The sequence below is a fragment of the Pseudorca crassidens genome, chromosome 17, assembly GCF_039906515.1.
Source record: "Pseudorca crassidens isolate mPseCra1 chromosome 17, mPseCra1.hap1, whole genome shotgun sequence".
Taxonomy (NCBI): domain Eukaryota; kingdom Metazoa; phylum Chordata; class Mammalia; order Artiodactyla; family Delphinidae; genus Pseudorca; species Pseudorca crassidens.
Genome location: NC_090312.1, coordinates 85,035,166 through 85,055,472, shown reverse-complemented (window position 1 = coordinate 85,055,472; position 20,307 = coordinate 85,035,166). Strand labels below are relative to the sequence as shown.

Sequence of the window (20,307 nt, the reverse complement as noted above, 5' to 3'; positions counted from 1 at the left end):
GCCGTGCGTGGGCTTCTCATTGCGGTGGCTTCTCTTCTTGTGGAGCACGGGCTTTAGTAGTTGTGGCACATGGGCTCAGTAGTTGCTGCACATGGGCTCTAGAGTGCAGGCTCAGTAGTTGTGACCCATGGGCTTAGTTGCTCTGCGGCTTGTGGGATCTTCCCGGCCCAGGGCTCGAACCCGTGTCCCCTGCATTGGCAGGCAGATTCTTAACCACTGCGCCACCAGGGAAGCCCTCCTCCCACACTTTAAATCTTCTCCAGATCACTTACGATACCTAATACGATGTCAGTGCTGTGTAAATACTTGCCGGTGTGCAGCAAATTCAGATTTTGCTTTCTGGAACTTTTTTTCCAAATATTTTCCATCCACCGTTGTTTGAATCTGTGCTAGTTTGAATCTGCAGATGCAGAACCTGCAGATACAGAGACCTAACTGTATGCTTAGATTAGTCAGTACTTTTTTCCAAGAATCAAAGTAGGGTCCTGCTTAGACTGTATATTTTTCAGTGTATATAACTTGCATGACAGGATTTGCCTTTAGGAATGGAGTTTGAACGCAGTGTTTGTGTGCTCTTACAGCTTAGTGCGCAAGGCTTTGGGCTTCCTTTCTGCACGGTGCCGTGTCTCTGGACACACGGGGGCCGCACAGTGGTGCCCTTGGCTCCCCCAGTCCCCCCAGCTCCCAGGTGGCTGGCAGAGGACACATCTCTACTGGCAGGAGAACTCGCTTGTTTCAAACCTCAGAGCTGCAATAATCTGAAGTGTCTCTGTTGGCAGGTCAGCTTGTTTGTGTTGCACGAACTGTCCTCCTGCTTCCAAAGCCCCAGCTGGGTGTGGCCTCTGGTGCCTGGGAGCTGACGAGCCCTGTGAGCCTCGATGAGCTGGATTCTGTCACTCGGGTCAACTCCATTTGCAGCGTCCAAGGTGGGTAGTCGATTTTGATGGAAGAGATATTTGTATTTCCTTAAGTATCACACTTACCTTATACTCATTTGCTCATTTGTTCATCGAGTATTTGTTGCGTGCCTGACATTGGATGCGTGACAAAGACGCGACCAGAGACAGGACGGCAGCCTGCCGTGCTCTGAGTGCCTGTCGCCAGGACCTCACCTGTAGGAGGCACGGACAGGAGCCCTGAGCTGAGATGGCAGGGGAGGGGGGCTGGTCAGGTGCAGGGTGGGGGCAGGAGGAGAGCAGGGCTTACAAAGGCTGCTGACAGGGCAGGTGGATAAGCGCCAGAGTCTGGGAAGAGGCTGCAGGGGCATCTGGAGGGGCCGGAGGGGCTGCGGCCTCAGGTAGCACGCAGGGTGGGGGGCGAAACAGGGCAAGGAAGTAGATCTGCAGGTGGATTAGTCAGGAGGGAAACTGACAGGTAGGGTAACAAATTCAGTACAGGGGAGCGAGACGTGGACGGAGGGCAGGAATGTCTGTGAAAGCAATTTGCTGAATTAATTTCCAAAAAGTACAGAAATTCCAAAAGTAACATTGATGGCCTGTCTCTTCCACCCTTGGACCACTAGATTCCTGAACCCCACTGTGGTTTTTATGAACAGCAAAAGCTGTGATGCCACTGATGCTTGAATCCACGGTCCCTGTGTGCTTGTGAGATTGAGCACGTGTTCATTGTGTTGAGGCCCTTTGGATTTTCCCTTCTTTGCGTTTCCTTTTACCGTTAGTACCGAAACATAACTGCTACAGCCTGGTGGTCCTGAAGAAGGCAGGCTCTGTCACCTGTGTCCGGGTCCCCACTTTCTCATCTCTGCAACAGGGATAACAGGACTGACCCCAAAGCCTTGCTGAGGAGTAAATGAGCTGGTGGCGAAGGCGGACATTCAGTGCTCCGGGCGGCAGGCGGCTGGCTGGGGGCTGGAGGCAGTGACGGCAGGGCTGGGGCGCCAGGGCCCTCAGGATTGCTCTGGCAGAGTTGGTCAAGGCCTTCCAGACAGGTGAGGGCACGTGGAGAACGCCGGGCAGCCGTGAGAGCTTCGTGTGCTGGCGGAGCGGGGCTGTCGTGGGCAGGCTGGCCCTGTGCTGTTCTGCCGTCCCCGGCCGTGTTAACGAGGTGGGATGGTCAGATTTTTGTCTTAAATGAAGCGATTCTTTCAGCACCACGGATGGATCGACTGTGGTGCAAAGCGGGGGCTGGCTGTTGGCAGGAAGATGATTGCGCTGCTGTTTGGAGGAGCACGGGGGAGGCTGGCCGCGAGGCTGGAGGCCGAGAGGGCCAAACTCGAGCAGTCTCAGGCAGCCTGTCCACGGCCTGTGGTTTCCAGCCGCCCGCCGAGAGGCTCCCATCCCCTCACCTCTCTCAGAGCGGGGTCGCTCCCGGGCGCAGAGCAGGGAAGGATGAGGAAGCAGCCCCTAAGTGACAGTCCCCACCCCTCCCACTTTGGCTTTAGGAGACCACAGGCATCGCCACCACCCGAAGCACCATTTTATGAGAAAGTGCACCTGAAGAGCTGGCTTCCTGAGGAGGGTTTGGAACCTGACCCACTCTTACCTGCAGCCAGGGAGTAAGAAGCACAGAGGTGCAAGCAGAGGAGAATGTGTAGACACTTGTAGGGACAGAGAGAAGACCCGAGTTTTCTGAAGACCCTAATATTTTTTGTTTTTGTTTTTTGGGGTTTTTTTTTGCGGTACGCGGGCCTCTCACTGTTGCGGCCTCTCCCGTTGCGGAGCACAGGCTCCAGACACGCAGGCTCAGCGGCCATGGCTCACGGGCCCAGCCGCTCTGCGGCATGTGGGATCTTCCCGGACCGGGGCACGAACGCGTGCCCCCTGCATCGGCAGGCGGACTCCCAACCACTGCGCCACCAGGGAAGCCCCTAATATTTTTAAAAAATAATGATTTATAGTGAGATTTACAGAACACAGCCTTAAGCATTTTAAAGGGAGAAGCTCAGTGGCAGTCCACTTACAGGGCTGCGCGTCCACCTCCTAGTTTACATTTTGGCTTTTGTCATCTGAGTGGCTTTGAAAACAAAGTGGCAGTCTGGTTTTCAATCACAGTGTCATTGAGATGAAACTCACCCTTTTAAAGTGTACAGCTCGCTGTTTCTAGTGTGCTCACACAGTTATGCAAGCACGCCCACTGACTAGCCCCAGAGAGGAACCCGTGTCTGTCCGCAGTCATGCCCCGTCCCCGCCCAGCCCCTGGCTTCTGCTTCTCTACCTTCAGTCTCATGGACACGCACATGAATCCTGCACTGTGTGCGCCTTGGTTTCTGGCTGCTTTCACTCAGCAGAACATTTTCGAGGCATTTCTCAGGCTGCATTCCTTTCTGTGGCTGAATATTCCATTGTATGGGTAGACCCTGTTTTGTTTAAACATTCATCAGTTGATGCACATTTTTTTTGATACTGTGATTCATGCTGCTGTGAATATTCATGTAAGGCCTTTGGGTGGACGTGTATTTTCCGCTCTTTGGGTGTATTCCTGTTGTTTCAGATGGTGTTCATGTGGGCCATGATCATAAGTAGAGAACAGCGGCAGAACCAGGAAGAAGCTGTGCTCCCTCCAGAGAAGGTAACCCTTCCGAGGGACAGAACTGAGGCTGAGATTGGGCCCTCCCGGCGCAGACAGCATGACCACAGGGCAGTGTCGGGAAGCGTGGCCCACGGTGAGAGATCCAGTGTCCACTGTGGCCTCTCTGGAGAAGGGCAGTGTTGATGGAGGGTCTCTGGCCAGCAGCACCCGTGGAGCGACACCTGGGCAGTGGAGGGAGAGCTGGGCCAGCAAAGTCCTCCTTGTGCCCCCAGAGCAGAGCTCCGCGACAGGTCGCATCCCCTGTGCTTCACGTCCTCACCAGCATTTGGTGTTCGCAGGGCTTTAGATTTTAGATTGTCAGCCATTCTGACAGGTGTGTGATGGTGCCTCATTGCTATTTTAGTTTGCGTTTCCCTGACCACACGTGACGTGGAGCGACTTTCACGTGCTCATTTGCCATGCGTATATCTTCTGTGGTGAGGTGTCTGTGAAGCACTTTGGTCCATTTTTTATTCGGGTTGTTCATTTTCTTATTGTTGAGTTTTAAGAGTTTTTTCATATATTTTGGATAACAGCCCTTTGTCAGATAGGTCTTTTGCAAATATTTTTTCCTGTCCTTGGCTTGTCTCTTCATTTTCTTAACAGCGTCTGCAGACCAGTTTTAATTTTACTGAAGTCCAACATCAACTTGTTTTTTTCATGAATTGTGCTTTTGGTGAATCTAAACACTTGTTGTCTGACCCAAGGTCACCCAGATTTTCTCCTGTTTTCTTCTAGGAGTTGTACAGTTTTGCATTTTACACTTAAGTCTATGATCCATTTTCAGTTAAATTTTGTGAAAGGTGTAAGGTCTTTCTGGATTCATTTTTTTCCCATGTGTTTTGTCAGTTGTTCTGTCACTGTTGAAAAGGCTGTCCTTTCTCTATTGAAATGTCAAAGATCAGTCGACTATATTTATGTGGGTCTATTTCTAGGCTCTCTATTCTGTTGCACTGACTTACTTGTTCTCTCACTGCTACAACACTGTCCTGATTACGGCAGCGCTGGTGTGTGTAGTCCTCCAGCGTGTTCTTCATTATTGTCTTGGCTATTCTAGGTCTTTGTCTCTTCCACATAAACTTTAAAATCGGTTTGTTGGGGGCTTCCCTGGTGGCGCAGTGGTTGAGAGTCTGCCTGCCGATGCAGGGGACACGGGTTCGTGCCCCAGTCCAGGAGGATCCCGCATGCCGCGGAGCGGCTGGGCCCGTGAGCCATGGCCACTGAGCCTGCGTGTCCGGAGCCTGTGGTCCGCAACGGGAGAGGCCACGACAGTGAGAGGCCCGCGTACCGCAAAAAAAACACGGTTTGTTGGTATCCACAGAATAACTTGCTGGGATTTTGATTGGGATTGTGTCGAATCTGTAGAGCAACTTAGAAAAAATGTACATCTTAACACTGTTGAGTCTTCCTGTACGTAAACATGGAGTATCTCACCGTTGATTTCTTTCAGCAGAGTTTTGTACTTTTCCTCATATAGATCTTGTACATATTTTGCTACACTTATACCTAAGTATTTCATTTATTTTAGCTAATGTACATGGTGTTGTGTGTTTTTAATTTCAAATTCCCTCGTTTATTGTTAGTATATAGGAAAACAATTGACTTTTGTATTTTAACCTTGTATCCTACAACCTAGCTACAAACATGTTTGTAGTTCTAGATTTTTTTGTTGTTGATTCTTTGGGATATTCTACAGAGAAAACTGTCATCTGTGGACAGGAGAGTGTTTTTCTTCATTCCCGACCTGTATACATTTTATTTCCTTTTCTGGCCTCTGGCATAAACTGGGACTCCCAGCACCAGGTTGCATAGAAGCAGTGAGAGGGGACTTCCTTGCCCTGTTGCTCATCTTAAGGAGAAAGCATCAACTTTCTTTCTCACCATTAGGTAATGATGTTAGCTGTAGGGGGTTTGTTTGTTTGTTGTCTTTTCTGCTGAAGATAATCTCTTTATTCCACACATTGAAGGAAAAGAACCCTGCTCTTCTCCTACTGCTCTCTTCCTTCCCCTGCAGTTGGTTCTGTGTGTTGCTAAGGTCGATACTGTCCTGTAGCTATAAAGCCTTGCACTTTGTCTACAGGTTGATCCTCAAAGATGAAAATCAATAAATGGTATTTTGGGACTTCCCTTGGTGGTCTGGTGGTTAAGACTTCGCCTTCCAGTGCAAGGGGTGCGGGTTCAATCCCTGGTCGGGGAGCTAAGATCCCACATGCCTCGGGGCCAAAAAAACAAAACGTAACTCAGAAGCAGTATTGTAACAAATTCAATAATGACTTTAAAAATGGTCCACATGAAAAAAATCTTTAAAAATGGTATTTTGATTATTATGATTATATAAATACTTTTAGCTGAATGGGAAACTAGTCTACACACTCTAGTTCCTTTCTTCTATGGTTTTTTTCATGGAGTTTTATGTTGACTTTTATTTTCCTAGCACTGCCTGCCCTACACCCTAATTTTCTCCCAAATTCTCAAAAAACGGTGACAAATCTTTGGAGTCATCCTTTTCCTTTGTAATCTCCCTCCTGGAGCCTTCTGTCCCTCTGAACCAATCTTGACTGGTTGCTCTGTTGTCAGCTATTGTCCTGGGCCTCCCTTCTATTTATCATTTAGGTTCGATTCATTCTTTCCTAAATCACATAACTTCTTTATTGGTTTATTCTGTCTGTAGGTTTTTTGTAAATTTCTTTACCAAGTTGTGGAAACCCCCTCTAGGCTACTGAGAGTTTTTATCATGAATGGGTGTTGGATTTTGTCCAGCACTTTTTCTGCATCTATTGATATGATCATACGATTTTTCTTTAGTCTGTTGATACGATAAATTACAGTAATTGATTTTTTAAATACTGAACCAGCCTTATAAACCTGTAATAAATCCCATTTGGTCATGGTATAATCCTTTTTTTATATAGTTGGATTAGATTGCTAATATCTTGTTAAGGGCTTTTGTAACTATGTTCATGAGAGATATTGGTCTGTAGTTTTCCTTTCATGTAATGTCTTTATCTAGATTTGATACTAGGTGAATGCTGTCCTCAGAGGTTGAGTTAGGAAGTATTCCTTCTGCTACTATCTTCATGGAAGAAATTATAGAGTATTGGTATAGTTCCTTTCTTAAACGTTTGATAGAATTTATCAGTGAACCCATCTGGGCCTGGTGCTTTCTGTTTTGGAAGGTTATGCATTATTGATTCAATTGCTTTAATATAGGCTTACCTTGTTTTATTGAGCTTGTTAGATCCTGCATTTTTCACAAATTGAAGTTCTGTGGCATCCCTGTGTCAAGCAAGTCTTTCAGTGCTATTTTTCAACGGCATTTTGCTCACTTTGTGTCTTGGTGTCACGTTTTGGTAATTTGTGCAATATTTCAGATTTTTTCATTATGACTACGTTTGCTGTGGCGATCTGTGGTCAGTGATGTTTGATGCTACTGTTACAAAAACATCATGACTTGCTGAAGGCTCAGATGATGGTTAGCATAGTTTAGCAATTAAGTATTCTTTAATTAAGTGGGGTTTTTTAGACATAATGTATTTATTGCACACTTAATAGACTACAGTATAGTGTAGACATAACTTTTGTATGCACTGGGAACCTCCCAGATCCATGTGACTCGCTTTATGGCAGTATTCGCTTTATTGTGGTGAGTGGTCTGGATCCGAGCCCACAGTATCTCTGAGGTGTGCCCGTAGGTCTCGGCCTATTCAGATCACTAGTTTCTTCTTGTGGGAGTTTTTGCAGATTGTGTCTTTCAGGGACTTGGTCCATTTCACTTAAGTTATTGAATTTGGGTGCATAGAGTTATTTCTGACATTCCTTTATTATCCTTTTAATTATTCCTTTATTGTCCTTTTATTACTGATCCACGGGATCAGTAATGATGGCCCCTCTTTCATTTCTGATATAAATAATTTGTTTCTTCTCTCTTTTATCCTTGGTTATCCTAGCTAGAAGTTCATTAATTTTTATTGACCTTTTCAAAGAACCAACTTTTGGGTTTCTTGATTTTTTCCTACTGATTTCCTGTTTTCAATGTCATTGATTTCTGCTCTAATTTTTGTTATTGCTTATGGTCTCCCTACTTTGTGTTTTAGTTTGCTTATCTTTTTCTTGTTTCTTAAGATGAAAGCTTAGACTATCTATTTTAGATGTTTTCAAATATTTACATTTAGTGCTGTAAACTTCTCTAAGCACTGCTTTTGCTGCATCCCACAAGTTTTGATGTGTTTTTGTTTTCATTTAGTTCAAGGTATTTTTAAATTTCTCTTGAGATTTTTTCTTTGACCCACGTGTTATTTAGAAGTGCATTGTTTAATCTCCAAGTATTTGGGGGGTTTCCAGTTGTCTTTCTGTTACTGATTTCTGTTTAATTCCATCGTGGTTTAGGAGCATATTTAGTATGATTTTTATACCTTTAAATGTGTTAAGGTGTGTTTTGTGGCCCAGAATGTGGTCTGTCTGGATGAATGTCCCATGAGAGCTTGAGAGGAAGGTGTGTCCTTCTCTTGTCGGATGGAGGTGTCTGTAAACATCAGTCAGAACCGGGGAAGGTGCTACTCAGTTCAACTATGTCTTTATGATTTTCTGCCTGTGGATCTGTCGGTCACTGGTAAGGGGACTTGAAGTCTCCAAACACAATATATACAATACAGCTGTGGGCTTCCCTGGTGGCACAGTGGTTGAGAGTCCGCCTGCCGATGCGGGGGACACAGGTTTGTGCCCCGGTCCGGGAAGATCCCACGTGCCGCGGAGCGGCTGGGCCTGTGAGCCATGGCCGCTGAGCCTGCGTGTCGGGCCTGTGCTCCGCTGAGCCTGTGCTCCGCAACGGGAGAGGACACAACGGTGAGAGGCCCGTGTACCGCAAAAAAAAAAAAAAAAAAAAAAAAACAATAAAATACAGCCATGGGTCTCTTTCTCTCCTCGCAGTTCTGTCAGTTGACTTCACGTCGTTTTAGCAGCCTGTTGTCAGGCAGACACACATTAAGGACAGATACGTCTCCTGGGAGAACAGACCCCTTTCCCATGAGGTAACGCCCCTCTCGATCCCTGATGCCTTTCCTTGCTCCGAAGTCGGCTGTGTCTGAAATTAATGTAGCTCCAGTTTTCTCTTATTAGCATGAGCATAATATACCTTTTTCTGTCCCTTTGCTTTTCATCTCTGTGTGTCTTTGTGTTTGAAGCAGATTTCTTGTAGACACCGTAGAGATGGCTCACATTTTTTGTCCGCTCTTAAGAGGTTATTTCTTATATTTAGACCATTCACATTTAAAGTGAATATTTATATCATTGGGTTAAGATCTGTCACACGTATATTGTTTTCTGTTCCTGGCTCTTGTTTCTGTTTTTGTTTTCCATTCTCTTCCTGCCTTTTCTCATTCTTTTTTCCCGCTTGGCTGCACCAGGCGGGATCTTAGTTCCCCGACCAGGGATCAAACCCAGGCCCTCGGCAGTGGAAGTGCCAGGTCCTAACCACTGGATGCCAGGGAAGTCCCTGCCATTTCTCATCTTGATTGAGCATTCTGTGTGATTCCATTTTCTCCTCTCAGTATGTCAGTTATACTTCTAGAAAAAATTTTTAGTAGTTGCCCTAGAGTTTGCAATGTATACTTAGAACCAGTCAAATCCACTTTCAGATAACACTGCCTGCTTCAGGGTGTAGCCACATTATCAGTCTCTCCCTCAGTCCCTTATAACAGCTGTCATTCACTTCACTTACAAGGCATAACACTGAACATCCTTGTTATAGATCAGTTTAGAACCACAAAGGTTAAAGATTTTACTTTACCCCCATTTATTCCTTTTCCAGTGCCCTTCTTTTCCTTTATGTAGGTCCAATTTCTGACCTGTATCATTTCATTACCTTCATTACCATTTTAACGTTGAGCAGTCTGGGGGTCTCTCTGAAGCTGTCCTGCAGGCGTGCAGGTGGGTCAGATGGATGTGTACAGACTGTTATCACAGTGCAGCCAGGTCCTCCGAGAAGGCCCAGCTAACTAGGGATTAAGAGAAGACGAAGCCCAGCTGCAAAAACCAGGGATTGGCCCAGCCTCCCACACAGGAGCCCCCAGCCAAGGCAGAGGCCATGCAGGAACCAGCTCCCAGATGGACACAGGGACGGGACCCCCTGCCCTCCAGCCAGCCGTGGGCTGGCCCAGACTGGATTCCATCAAATCCAGGATAGCCCCTCAGCCGTGCTGTGCTCTGCCCTGCCCAGCCTGCCTCAGGAGGGGCTCTCAGCTGGCCTCAGGGTCTCCCTCGGCCGCCTGGACCTGGCAGGACAGCAGGCGTGTTCCCTGAGCAGAGCTGGGATGGACGCAGGGAGTGGCCTGTGCGTCAGTCACTCGCTGAGAACCCGCAACACCTGCCAGGAAGACGTCTCCAGGAGGTGACGGCGCCCATGGCCTCCCTGCCCAAAAGGCGGCTCCAGAGCCGCGGGGACTTCCTTCCAGTCTCTTTTTGGGGACAGCTTTGCAGTTGGTTTTATCTTCCTTGCCCCACTTGACACTTTGTATCTGCCGCTTGCTGGTGGGCGGTGATCTTCCCTGCACTGTGCAGGGGGTGCGGTCACGCAGGGGGCAGAGTCCTGTCCTCAAACCGGGTGTCGACCTTGACCTAGTAGAAGGTCCTGAGCCCCAACTTCTTTCAGCCAGAAAGAAGGGTGGGGACAGTGTGGCAGAGAGCTGGCCGCCCACGGAGGATGGGCCGGAGTGCTTCCCATAGGACCCTCAGGAAGGACCTTTCACAAAGTCGTTTTCATAAACATGGGATACACCTTCCCAAGCCTAATTACAAGAGGTTTCTCTAAATGAGACAAAGAATGTAAAGGCTTTTAACAGCAAACTGCAGCAATTTGCCAGAATTCTCAAACCCTAACAACAGTTGTTGTTTTCCTTCTGATGCTTCTTTAAGTGAATGTCCTAGATACTAAAGGTTAATAGTACAATTCCCAGCTGTCCCCTGGGTTGCCAGAAGGGATTGCCAGTGGTGTGGAGACCCCAGATGAAATGTATTTCCTCAGCCCGTGCCTCGTTCCCTAATTGGAAGGAAATTGCTTAATCCCATGTAAGTGTAAATGCTGTTAACACCCAAAGATATTCTAGGGTAAAGGGAACTGTGGTTTATAGCAGTCTTCTTTTTCTTAATTCATTTAGCAGACCTGCCAAGGACTGTGTGAGCCTCTGTGCTGACACCCCCTGGGGTGGGAGCCCTCCCCGCAACCTGGACTCTTGACATTCATGAAGACACACCTTCGGCTGTATTATAAGCTCTTATTGGCTTAACTTTTCATTGCTTTGACTCAATCTTGATTAGATTTGCAAGAACAATGAAATTAGCTGGGCAGCCTTTTTAAAATCAAGCTGTATTATTTTCATTTTGCAAAAGCCATTCAAGGATGCACTGCATGAATGCATTTTGATAAACTGAGCCTACTTAGTTCTCATCATTCTGTTTTATCCTCTACAAATAAATTTTCTCCTAATGTTTGTTCTAGTGGAGAATGAAATTCTTTGCTCCAACAGTGTGAAGGATGACTCTTCTATCTTTCTGGAAACTTAGGTCACATCTTACTTTTTTTAAAATGTCTAATTTCACCACTTTTCAACAAGGATGGTCTGTGATTTGCAGTGAATCTTGGTGGTATGTACAATGCTTCACATTCCAAGAAAATCAGACCAACTCAGTCCCCTGTTTAAAATTCCTTTCTGTCTCCTCATCCCTTCCAAGACCAAGTCTGGAATCCCCAGCGAGACCCTCTATGGTCCTGGCCTGCCAGCCTGCGGACTTCACAGCGGTCTCACCTGCCTCTTTTTTCTGCCTGTTTGGCCTCCAGCCCCACCTCAGGGTGAAGAGTGGGCCTGTGCCTGTCCCTACCTGCAGCCCCTCCTCGGGTCCATTCTTTCGGGAAGTCTCCCCTGACACTTAGGCCAGCCTAGAGGCCTCTCTTTTGCACCTCTGAGGGGTCTTTTCCATTTCTCAATTTAGCATGTATTTCATGGTTTTCTTTAATAAACTGATTTTTTTTAGAGCAGTTTTGGGTTCACAGCAAAACCGAGCAGAAGGTACAGCGCTTTTCCGCGTTCCCCCACCCCCATACACACACAGCCTCGCCCGCTGTCGGCATCCCCCCTGGATCGTTGATGACCGTGATCGACACGCCATCATCATCCAGAGTCCATAGTTTACAGCAGGGTTCACTCTTGGTGTTGTCATTTTATGGATTTAGACACACTTCGGACATGTAGCCATCATTACAGCGTCATACAGAACAGTTTCCCTGGCCTAAAACCCTCTGCGCTCCACCTCCTCAGCCCTCTCTCCCGCTTAATACCCGGAAACCACTGATCTTTTCACCATCTGTATAGCTTTGCTTTTTCCAGTATGTCCTGTAGTTGGAATCATACAGTGTGTAGCCTTTTGAGCTTGGCTTTTTTCACTTAGTAATAACGCTTTTAAGGTCCCTTCATGTCTTTTCATGGCTCAAGAACTCATTTTTTAAAAATCATTGAATAACATTCCACTTTCTAGATAAACCAGAGCTTATGTATCCATCCAGCTACTGAAGGACATCTTGGTTGCTTCCATGTTTGGTAATCCTGAATAAAGCTGCTGTAAACATCACGTGCCGGTGTTGATGTGGACACACATTTTCAGCTCCTTTGTGTAAATACCAAGGAGCGAGATTGTTTGATTGTATGGTAAGACTGTGTTTAATTTTGTAAGAAGTTGCCAAACTGTCTTCCAAAGTGGCTGCACCATTTGCCTCCCCGCCAGCAGTGATGAGAGTTCCTGTTGCTCCACATCCTCACCAGCATTCGGTGCTGTCAGTGTGTGGGCTTTGGCCGTTCTCATAGGTGTGTCGCGGTGTCTCATTGCTGTGTTCATTTGCATTTCCCTCAAGACGTGATGCTGAACATCTTTTCACATGCTTTTCTCCTGTCTCTGTATCTTCTCTGGTGAGGTGTCTGTTCAAGTCTTTGGCCCAATTTTTAATCAGGTTATTCTGATTCTTATTGTTGAGGTTTTTTTGTTGTTGTTGTTGTTTTGGGGGGGGGCGCTGTGCTGCGCGGCATATGGGATCTTAGTTTCCCAACCAGGGCTCGAACCCGTGCTCCCTGTATTGGAAAGAGGATTCTTAACCACTGGACCACTAGGGAAGTCCCTTTACTGTTGAGTTTTTAAAGTTCTAATATAGTTTGGATGGCAGTCCTTGATCAGAGTGTCTTCTGCAGATATTTTCTCCCATATTTCATGATCTTTTTACTTGTTATTTATCTGCTTTTCCAGCCTGACTGTGGCATCCATGAAAGTGTAGATTGTGGCATCTACCCTATGTTCAAAGTGCTATGTGTATATCCCACACTAAAGAGCATTGTATATGTATTTGTTTGTTGAATAAATAAATCACAAACGTTGGAGTAAAAAAGAAATGAGGGAACCAGAGAAATCACATAAGAAGAGATACTGACAAACCAATAAGCATATTTCTCTTTCCATGTCGAAGAAGTGGAGCCTAAGCTGTGGAGTTCCAGCCTTACCGTCCAGCAGGCAGTGCTGCCTGTGAGCGTCAGTGCAGTGGGCGGGAGTGGGCGGCAGGGGTCGGAGGTTCTGTGGGAAGCGCCTCTGAAAGGGGTTCCGCCATCTCTGTGCTCACGCGCTTGGACGCAGTAACCCCACTCCATGAGCGCATCCTAAGAGAAGGGTCCAGCACAGAAGGAGCCAGGTAGACAAAAGCCCACCGCCTCGGGCTAGGGCAGTTTGGAGACCTGGTGTCCAGTCAGGAGAGCGGCCGAGAGAACCGGGACCTAAGGGGACAGCCATGCAGCAGCCTAAGGGCAGGACGAGACGGAGCAGGGATGGGGTGCTCGTCACGGCCTCAGAACATGCACGTTGGAAAAAGGCAAAAACGAAAATACTTGGTTAGTAATATGCCTGAGCTTTAAAACCTGCTCTTTGTTGCAATTTTGTGCCATGAATGGAAATTATAAAAAGCTTAGGAACATTTATATAAACTCACAAATGAGAAGCAAACCTGGGGCACCTCATGTTACCGTCTGTGACCTGAGGGGCAAAGAGAAGTTGGGGGACAGAGCCGCCTCTGAGCCCGGGTCTGCTTCCCTGGGCCTAGGCGCTGTGGTCGCCGTGGACGAGAGCACCGCCTGCTCGTGGCCTGCGTGTGACCTGTGTGGTGGTGAGAGACTGGAACGGAGGCCGGAAGACAGGTAGGGGCAGCAGCAGCAGCAGCCCAGGACCCCACTGCCTTGTGCCTCGGGCCAGGGGCCGGGCCCAGGGCACACGGAGGAGGCCAGGCGCCGTGTTTTCTCTCCTCACGACTGGGGTTCTGCGGTTCCCCGAGGCTCTTCCTGTCTTAAAAGAGAGAAGAGCCAGGTTTCCTCAGCTTCTTTGTTATCAGGCGGGAGAAAAAGAACTTGGGGCTAACACGAACGTGAGACACACTTGGTGACGGCACAGCCGACCTCTGCAAGCAGACATCCCTGCCCAGCCTTACCGCCCCCCACCCCGGGGCCCGTCCTCGGCGCCGGTCCTCCGGCCCCCCCGTGACTGTCGGAGGCACGTGCACAGGGCGTGTCATCACGTTCCTGCTTCTTGATGCCTCACAGGTGGTGGCCTGGACAGGCCTTCCTTGGAAGCAGGAAGAAGCAGAGACACTGGTGGTGGGAGCAGGTTTGCCGTCCGGCCCTTCCCCTTGTTGGCTGCGTGGCTCAGCCGGGGGGGCCCCCACGCCAGGCGCTGCGACCGCAGAGCCCAGGCTGCTTGGGGCCTGTTCTAGGAGCCGGGTTTCTGAGCCCCCCTCTAACACGGCAGACGGACACTCGCTCGCGTGCAGGGAATGTCTGTGTGTCTGCCCGCCACCAGGCTCCCGCGCTCTGTGCCTTCTTGTTTCCAAACAACAGGGGCGCCTTCTCCTGTGGGGACTGCTCCCGCGTGGTCACCTCTCCCCTGCTCAGAAGGCACCTGCAGGTCTTCCTGGACTGCCCCTTGCGACCCCAGTGCACAGTGAGGGTCAAGGTAGGAACAGGTGGGAGCTCGTGCATCTGCGTCCACCTACTGCGCGCCCCCTTCACCCGCGGCCGGGCCGGGGCGGCATCTCCTGCTCTTTTCCTGGGAAAGGGGGCAGGGCTCCCCCGAGGGGCCGCAGCCCTCCCCTGTCTGACTTAAGGCTCTGCGATGGAAGCTGGTGGCTTCGAATCACACATCAGGTCTCGGTGGGGGATCCTTCCGGTGAGCGGGGTGGGGGTCCTGACTCCGCCCGTGGCTGTTCTTGCAGCTGCTGCAGCACAGCATCTCTTCGCTCCTGAGGTTTGCCGCCTGCGAGGACGGGGTAAGTTGGGGCGCCCAGCCCAGGTGCGTGTCCTTACTCTCCTCCCCCGTGTCCCCTGGCTGCAAGGGCCCTCCATGTGCCACATGGAGCTGAGAGTCCGGACTCTCCCGAGACTCGGCTAGGCGTTCTGCTCCCTCTTCTGACTCACGCCCGAGTCTGCTAACAAGATCCTTTCCCTTTTGGAATCGAGGTTATTTTCTGATCGGTCTTGCAGTAGACATACGAATCTGTCCCCCAGCTTTGATTATGGTAAGTCGGTCTTGAGGTTTCAGGTTAAACTTCCTGCCATGGTTTCACGTTAATAGGACAATTACCTGAGATGCACGTTTTTCTAAATTGCTGGGTCTCTAGTCTGAGTGCCTGGAAACTTGACTTTCACTTCTCACATCTGCCCTGTTACTGTGGTGAGCTTTGTAAAGAGGTGTGAGGTGTGCTCCTCAAAGAAAGCACCGCCTGAGCACACATACCTTACCTTTGGTCCTCACATAAACGAGAGAGGTCTGTCCTTGTCAGAGCCATTTGAAAGCCCCGCAAGTGGCCTGTGGAATCGCTGAGCCCTGGAGAGAGTGCTGTGTCTGTGCCCTGCTGGGATCCACATCCAGGTGGCAGATATGGGCCAGCTTGTGAGACTGCTGTGAAAGGGGAGGCTCACACTTGCAGAACTTTGTGATGGGTTCCCGAAGCGAAATGCCAGCTCTGATGCCAGCCCGAATTTGGAGGCTCCCAGGCTGCTCTCCCGGCCACTTGCCAGTCCTGTCCCAGCCCGTCCTGGGCTTGGGGTGTCGGGGGAGAAGCAGCCCTTAACACTCTTTCATGTGCACCGGATGTCAGAGTTCGGAGTAAATTGGAATGTGGACAAATCTGTGCACAGAACCTTTAAGGATCCCTGGTCTGACTGTGGTTCCAGCTCTCATTCCTGGCCTCGCGCATCTCTTGAGAGCAACTCGGTGACCCCCGCAGCGCAAACCTTTGTCCGGGGGGCTGCTGCGTGGTGGGGATTGATGTTTGAACCCTGCTGTAGGACGGCTTATAGACACATGTGCCTGACTGTGTGACAGTCCGTGTCAGTAAGCGTGTGTGATGCCTGGGCACCGTGCTGCCCGCTGTCCCCGTGCTGCCTCACCTCCTCCCCAGCATCCCCGTGGGCGCAGCCCATGCTGTCCGGGAGGCGTCGGGGTAGGCCTGCGGCACGCTCCCTGCCGGATGCAGAGACACTGCAGAGCGGGGCCATCGCTCTGCTCACCACCTGCAGGGTAGCCAGCCCGGGTAGGGCCCGCAGGGGCCTTGTGTGTGTTGCGCTCTCGTGGAGTCCTGCGTTTCACGGGTGGCGAGGCCGCAGTTCCTGGGACTGCGGGTGCTTAGGTGAGGCCGATGGAGTGGGGTCCAAGGTGGGGCTGCAAACGGGCACTAAAGCCGGCAGATCCGGGTCATCGGAGAACACGTTCCTCTGGAGGATGCTGGGGGAGTGCTGCTTAAGAACAGAGCGAAACGAACCCAGCAGAGCGCATGGCTGAACGCCTGGGGACGGCACCCAGAGCACCTGCCGGCCCTGCGGTTACTCAGGCACCTGCCTCCCCTGGGCCCCTGGCTCCCAGGAGGGTGGCCCTCAGCCACCTGCTCCATCCAGGGACCTGGCAGGAACCCGCGTTCACGTGTCGCTTCGGGTGGAGGCAGGCTGTGCCTCCCCCACAGTAAACTCCTGCTGCTCCTAGAGACACAAGAGGCGGGCGTGCGGCCCAGTTGGCGAGCGCCTCGGTGACCCTGCGTGGCTGCTCTGCTGTCAGAGGCGAGGCCGGTAGGACTGGGGGGGGCGTCGAGCTCCTAACCCCCCGCTACCGCCCCCCGGTCTATGCCCGGTGGATTCTCAGGCTTTACGCTGACCTGGAGGGAAGCGGACACCTTCCTTCCTACCTGTAGGAGACCTCCCGGGGGCATCGGCCACGAGGCTCATCTGGATTCTGTCGGTTTTCAGGATGAGAAGGTACATCCGCCAAAATCCAGAGAATCAGATGACTACACGAGAACCGCGGCTCCACTCCCGGAACAAAATGTGCTGCTTCCGGGCCGGCACACACACGTGCCTTTAAAATAGAGGCACATTTTACACACGTGCGTTCGTATGACCGGCACATGTGAGTTTACTGGTGTGATTGTTTTAACTTCTCCGTCTTAACTTCTCCCCAATATAATGTATAGTGTAATGTCCATTTATAAACGAGACAGTTATGATCAAAAACTGTAGTTGCCAACCCTGACACTTTAAAAAGAGGGTTTCTGCAGACTTTTCTTCCAACGCCAAGGCCCGTGCTCGTACCCACGCGCAGGTGCAGCCCTCAGTAGCCAGCCCGGGTAGAAGCCCTGGGAGTGACCTTGACGTCTTGGCCGCGGGAGGCCTCCCCACTGTCCAGTCGCATCCTCTCCTTCCCTCTCTCTGCCTGCCTGGACTGGCGACTCTCAGCCCTGCTTCACCTGGCGTGCCACCAGGAAAGCCGCAGCTCCCTGCAAGCCACGGTGGGGAGGCCGTGCCTGTCTCGTACGCGGGAAGACAGCCACGGCGGTGAGCTGGCTTTAGGGCAGCGTCCACATCCCAGACCGATCTGGACACTTACTGCTTCAGAATGAGCCGTCTCAAGGCTCGGTGCCTCCACACCGACTCTGCACACAGACCTGCAGTCTGGACGAGGCTCCATGGGGCAGCAGCTGGTGCCCCAAAGCTGGGCTGGTGTCCCAGGAGGCCCTTCAGTCCCCGGCTGGCTGCTGTGCTCCTGTCGGCTGGGACCTTCCTGGGCTCTGGCCAGACACCCACACGGCCTGGACGCCCTCACAGCATGTGACTGGGTCCCGAGCCGGGCAGAAGATGGGCCCCGGTCCTGACAGAGCCTGGGACACACTCAGTGCCCCTCCCCTCCCACTCTGTTCACGAGAAGCCAGTTGGCCGCCCAGCCTGGACCCAGGGGTAGGGCAGCGAGGTGCCTGTCAAGGAGCTACAGACGTGCCAGCTTTGGCCATGTTGTCTGACACCCGCCCGCCCCCACCGAGTCCCCTCTGCCAAGACGCTAATGGTGGAGGGGCGAGTTAGCAGTGAGCTCAGTCACCACAGACGCCCGTCAAGTGTCTGGCACAGAGGAGGGCTGAGAGGTACTCCTGACGTTACTCTGCAAGTGGCAGCAAAGGAGTTTCCGAAAGAACACGTGACCTTCTAGGGCTTCAGTCTCCAAAGACCAATAAACCTCTATTTTCAGCCCCACCCCCAAAAGAAACTGTTCTGAGGTGTGATCCACGGAGGCCAGGAGGGCACAGCACACCTTCCCAGCCTGCTCACCTGGGGCCCCTGCCGCCCGTGGCTCTACATTCCCGTGTAGAGATGAAACTTGCCCACAATTCACCAGTTCCCTAAGACAATTCGTCCAACAATGTGAAGGAAAGGCTTTCTGTGGCATAGGAAGAGGTGTTCAGCTCAGTGCAACTCTGGGAGAAATGGGATCCTGTTAAGGAGGGAAGTTTGGGGCAAAGGAAGTCCTTTGACCAGAAGTGTTGCTCAAGTGGGGAAGTGGGATGCAGCAGCAGGCGTGATGTGTGCCTCCTGCTGGGACGCAGGGCACGGCCCTTCCCATGTGTTTCCCCCCCCCCAGTTTCTCTCCTAGGACGGCCAGCTGGGAGATGCACATCCTTGCACCCACTAACAAACATCGATCACAGATACTTTTAATGTTCTTGTGTAAAAACTAGCTCGGGGGCTTCCCTGGTGGTGCAGTGGTTGGGAATCCGCCTGCCGATGCGGGGGACACGGGTTTGTGCCCCGGTCCAGGAAGATCCCACATGCCGCGGAGCGGCTGGGCCCGTGAGCCATGGCCGCTGAGCCTGCGTGTCCAGAGCCTGTGCTCTGCAACGGGAGAGGCCACAACAGGGAGAGGCCCGCGTACCGCAAAAAAAAAAAAAAAAAAAAAACTCGGCTACCAGAAAAAAGCACTTCCTTCCTTTGCTTTTGCTGCAGCCTGTTCTCTCCTCTGGAGAGGGGTGGAGAGGGGTCATGGGCCGGGGAAGGGCCTAATGCTCTGTCTTTGGTGTCCTTAGCCGATGGGAACAGCACGCCCAGGGATGTTTGCTTTAACCAGCCTGCCTCTTATCCCTGCAGAGTTACGAGGTGAGGAGTGTCCTTGGAAAGGAGGTGGGGCCGATAACCTGTTTCGTCCGGTCCATCACCACCCGCCCGGCCAGCTGCGTGGGATTGGAGGAGGTGGAACTCCTGAGCGAGGGGGGAGCCTCTTCAGCACACGGGTGGCAGCCGCAGGATCCGTGAACTTTACAAAGTGGCTGCCAGTGGTGGTGGTTCGGTAGTTATTTGTTAACTCTAGGCAGAGTGAATGTCCTTTATGATCTTGAAGTGGAACTTCGATTGGGGCAAATGTTAGTAAAATGGCTTTGTAAACTGTAAATCAAAGTACTTCTTTCTGCGATGATACATGTTTTTATTGCCTTTCTGCAGATTTAGAGACACGATAGAGCTTAACTAAGCTTGAGGTTTTCATTTTGCATTTACCTTAGACAATAATATAGTAGAAAAAGTTATTTTGTTCTACTGTAATTCTAAAGTGTTCAAATTTTACAATGATTCAACGTGTTTTTCTTATATTTCTTTTAACATTTCCCCAAAGAATTACCCTGCCGAGTGTAAACCTTTGTCCTCTGTCGTCATATTACTGCTCCGCACAGTGTCCAGCCTAAGCGTTCTGCAGCTCAGTATTTTTTGGAAAATGTTCTGGGGAACTATGTCAGAGGTAAAACTATTTCCCATAAAGTAGAGATAAAGTGACTGGCCTGATGGTAGCTCCTTACGGAGAGACTGACAGGTCTGGTTAGTCCTGCCGGGCACTGCGCAGGACTACGCTGCCGCAGGAGAGCTGGGGAATCGTTCACCTTGTTGGCAGAGATCTGAGTTAAAACTAAAACCACGGATTAATCTGGACACTACAAAGATTTTGCGTTTCCTCCCTTATGACAGTGTAATAATGACAGGCCACGGTTAACTAATTACATAATATAGACGTAGCAGCCCAGACCAAGGGAGGCTGCCTAGTACCCACTCTCATGGGGGAAAGGCAACGGCTTTATTTATTCGTCCAGATTCAGCCTTGAAGCATTACCAGTACCGGGAAGGTAGCCGATTTTAAGTAGCTTTGTGACCGTCCTTTCCATCTCCTATATGACTTCTGTACTTTATGCACTTTGAAAATCTACTTGAAGCTGTCTACAGGACTGAGGGAAGCGAAAGCAAATCCCATGAAAGCCAGAATGAGTGGGACTGGTTTTCGGATAACCTGAGCCCTCCTCTCCTTGCCCCCGACTCGAGGTGGGACCCGCTCCGGCCGGTTTCCGACACGTTCCCGGGGCGCCTTCCACCCGAGCGGGTCTCGCTCGGCAAGTTAACCGGCACGTCC

The 20,307-nt window shown here is 50.5% G+C and overlaps 1 protein-coding gene across 16 annotated transcripts in view; it reads left to right on the top strand.

The window, feature by feature from the left end:
* The window catches only part of SPIDR (scaffold protein involved in DNA repair), a 351,263-nt gene extending 331,480 nt beyond the window's left edge, over positions 1-19,783 (top strand). Inside the window, exons 16-21 of one of the 16 annotated variants that reach the window (XM_067712385.1) lie at positions 780-926; positions 13,655-13,748; positions 14,442-14,566; positions 14,816-14,869; positions 15,060-15,118; positions 19,005-19,783. In XM_067712385.1, the coding sequence (XP_067568486.1) occupies positions 780-926; positions 13,655-13,748; positions 14,442-14,566; positions 14,816-14,869; positions 15,060-15,118; positions 19,005-19,169 (644 nt within the window). In that variant the 3' untranslated portion in view covers positions 19,170-19,783. Of the gene's footprint in view, positions 1-779; positions 927-1,770; positions 1,949-3,450; positions 3,529-13,654; positions 13,754-14,441; positions 14,567-14,815; positions 14,870-15,059; positions 15,119-15,174; positions 17,002-19,004 lie in introns of those variants that run through there. The other 15 variants (XM_067712390.1, XM_067712389.1, XM_067712394.1 and 12 more) reach the window with 15 other exon arrangements.
* Positions 19,784-20,307: the final 524 nt, after the last annotated feature.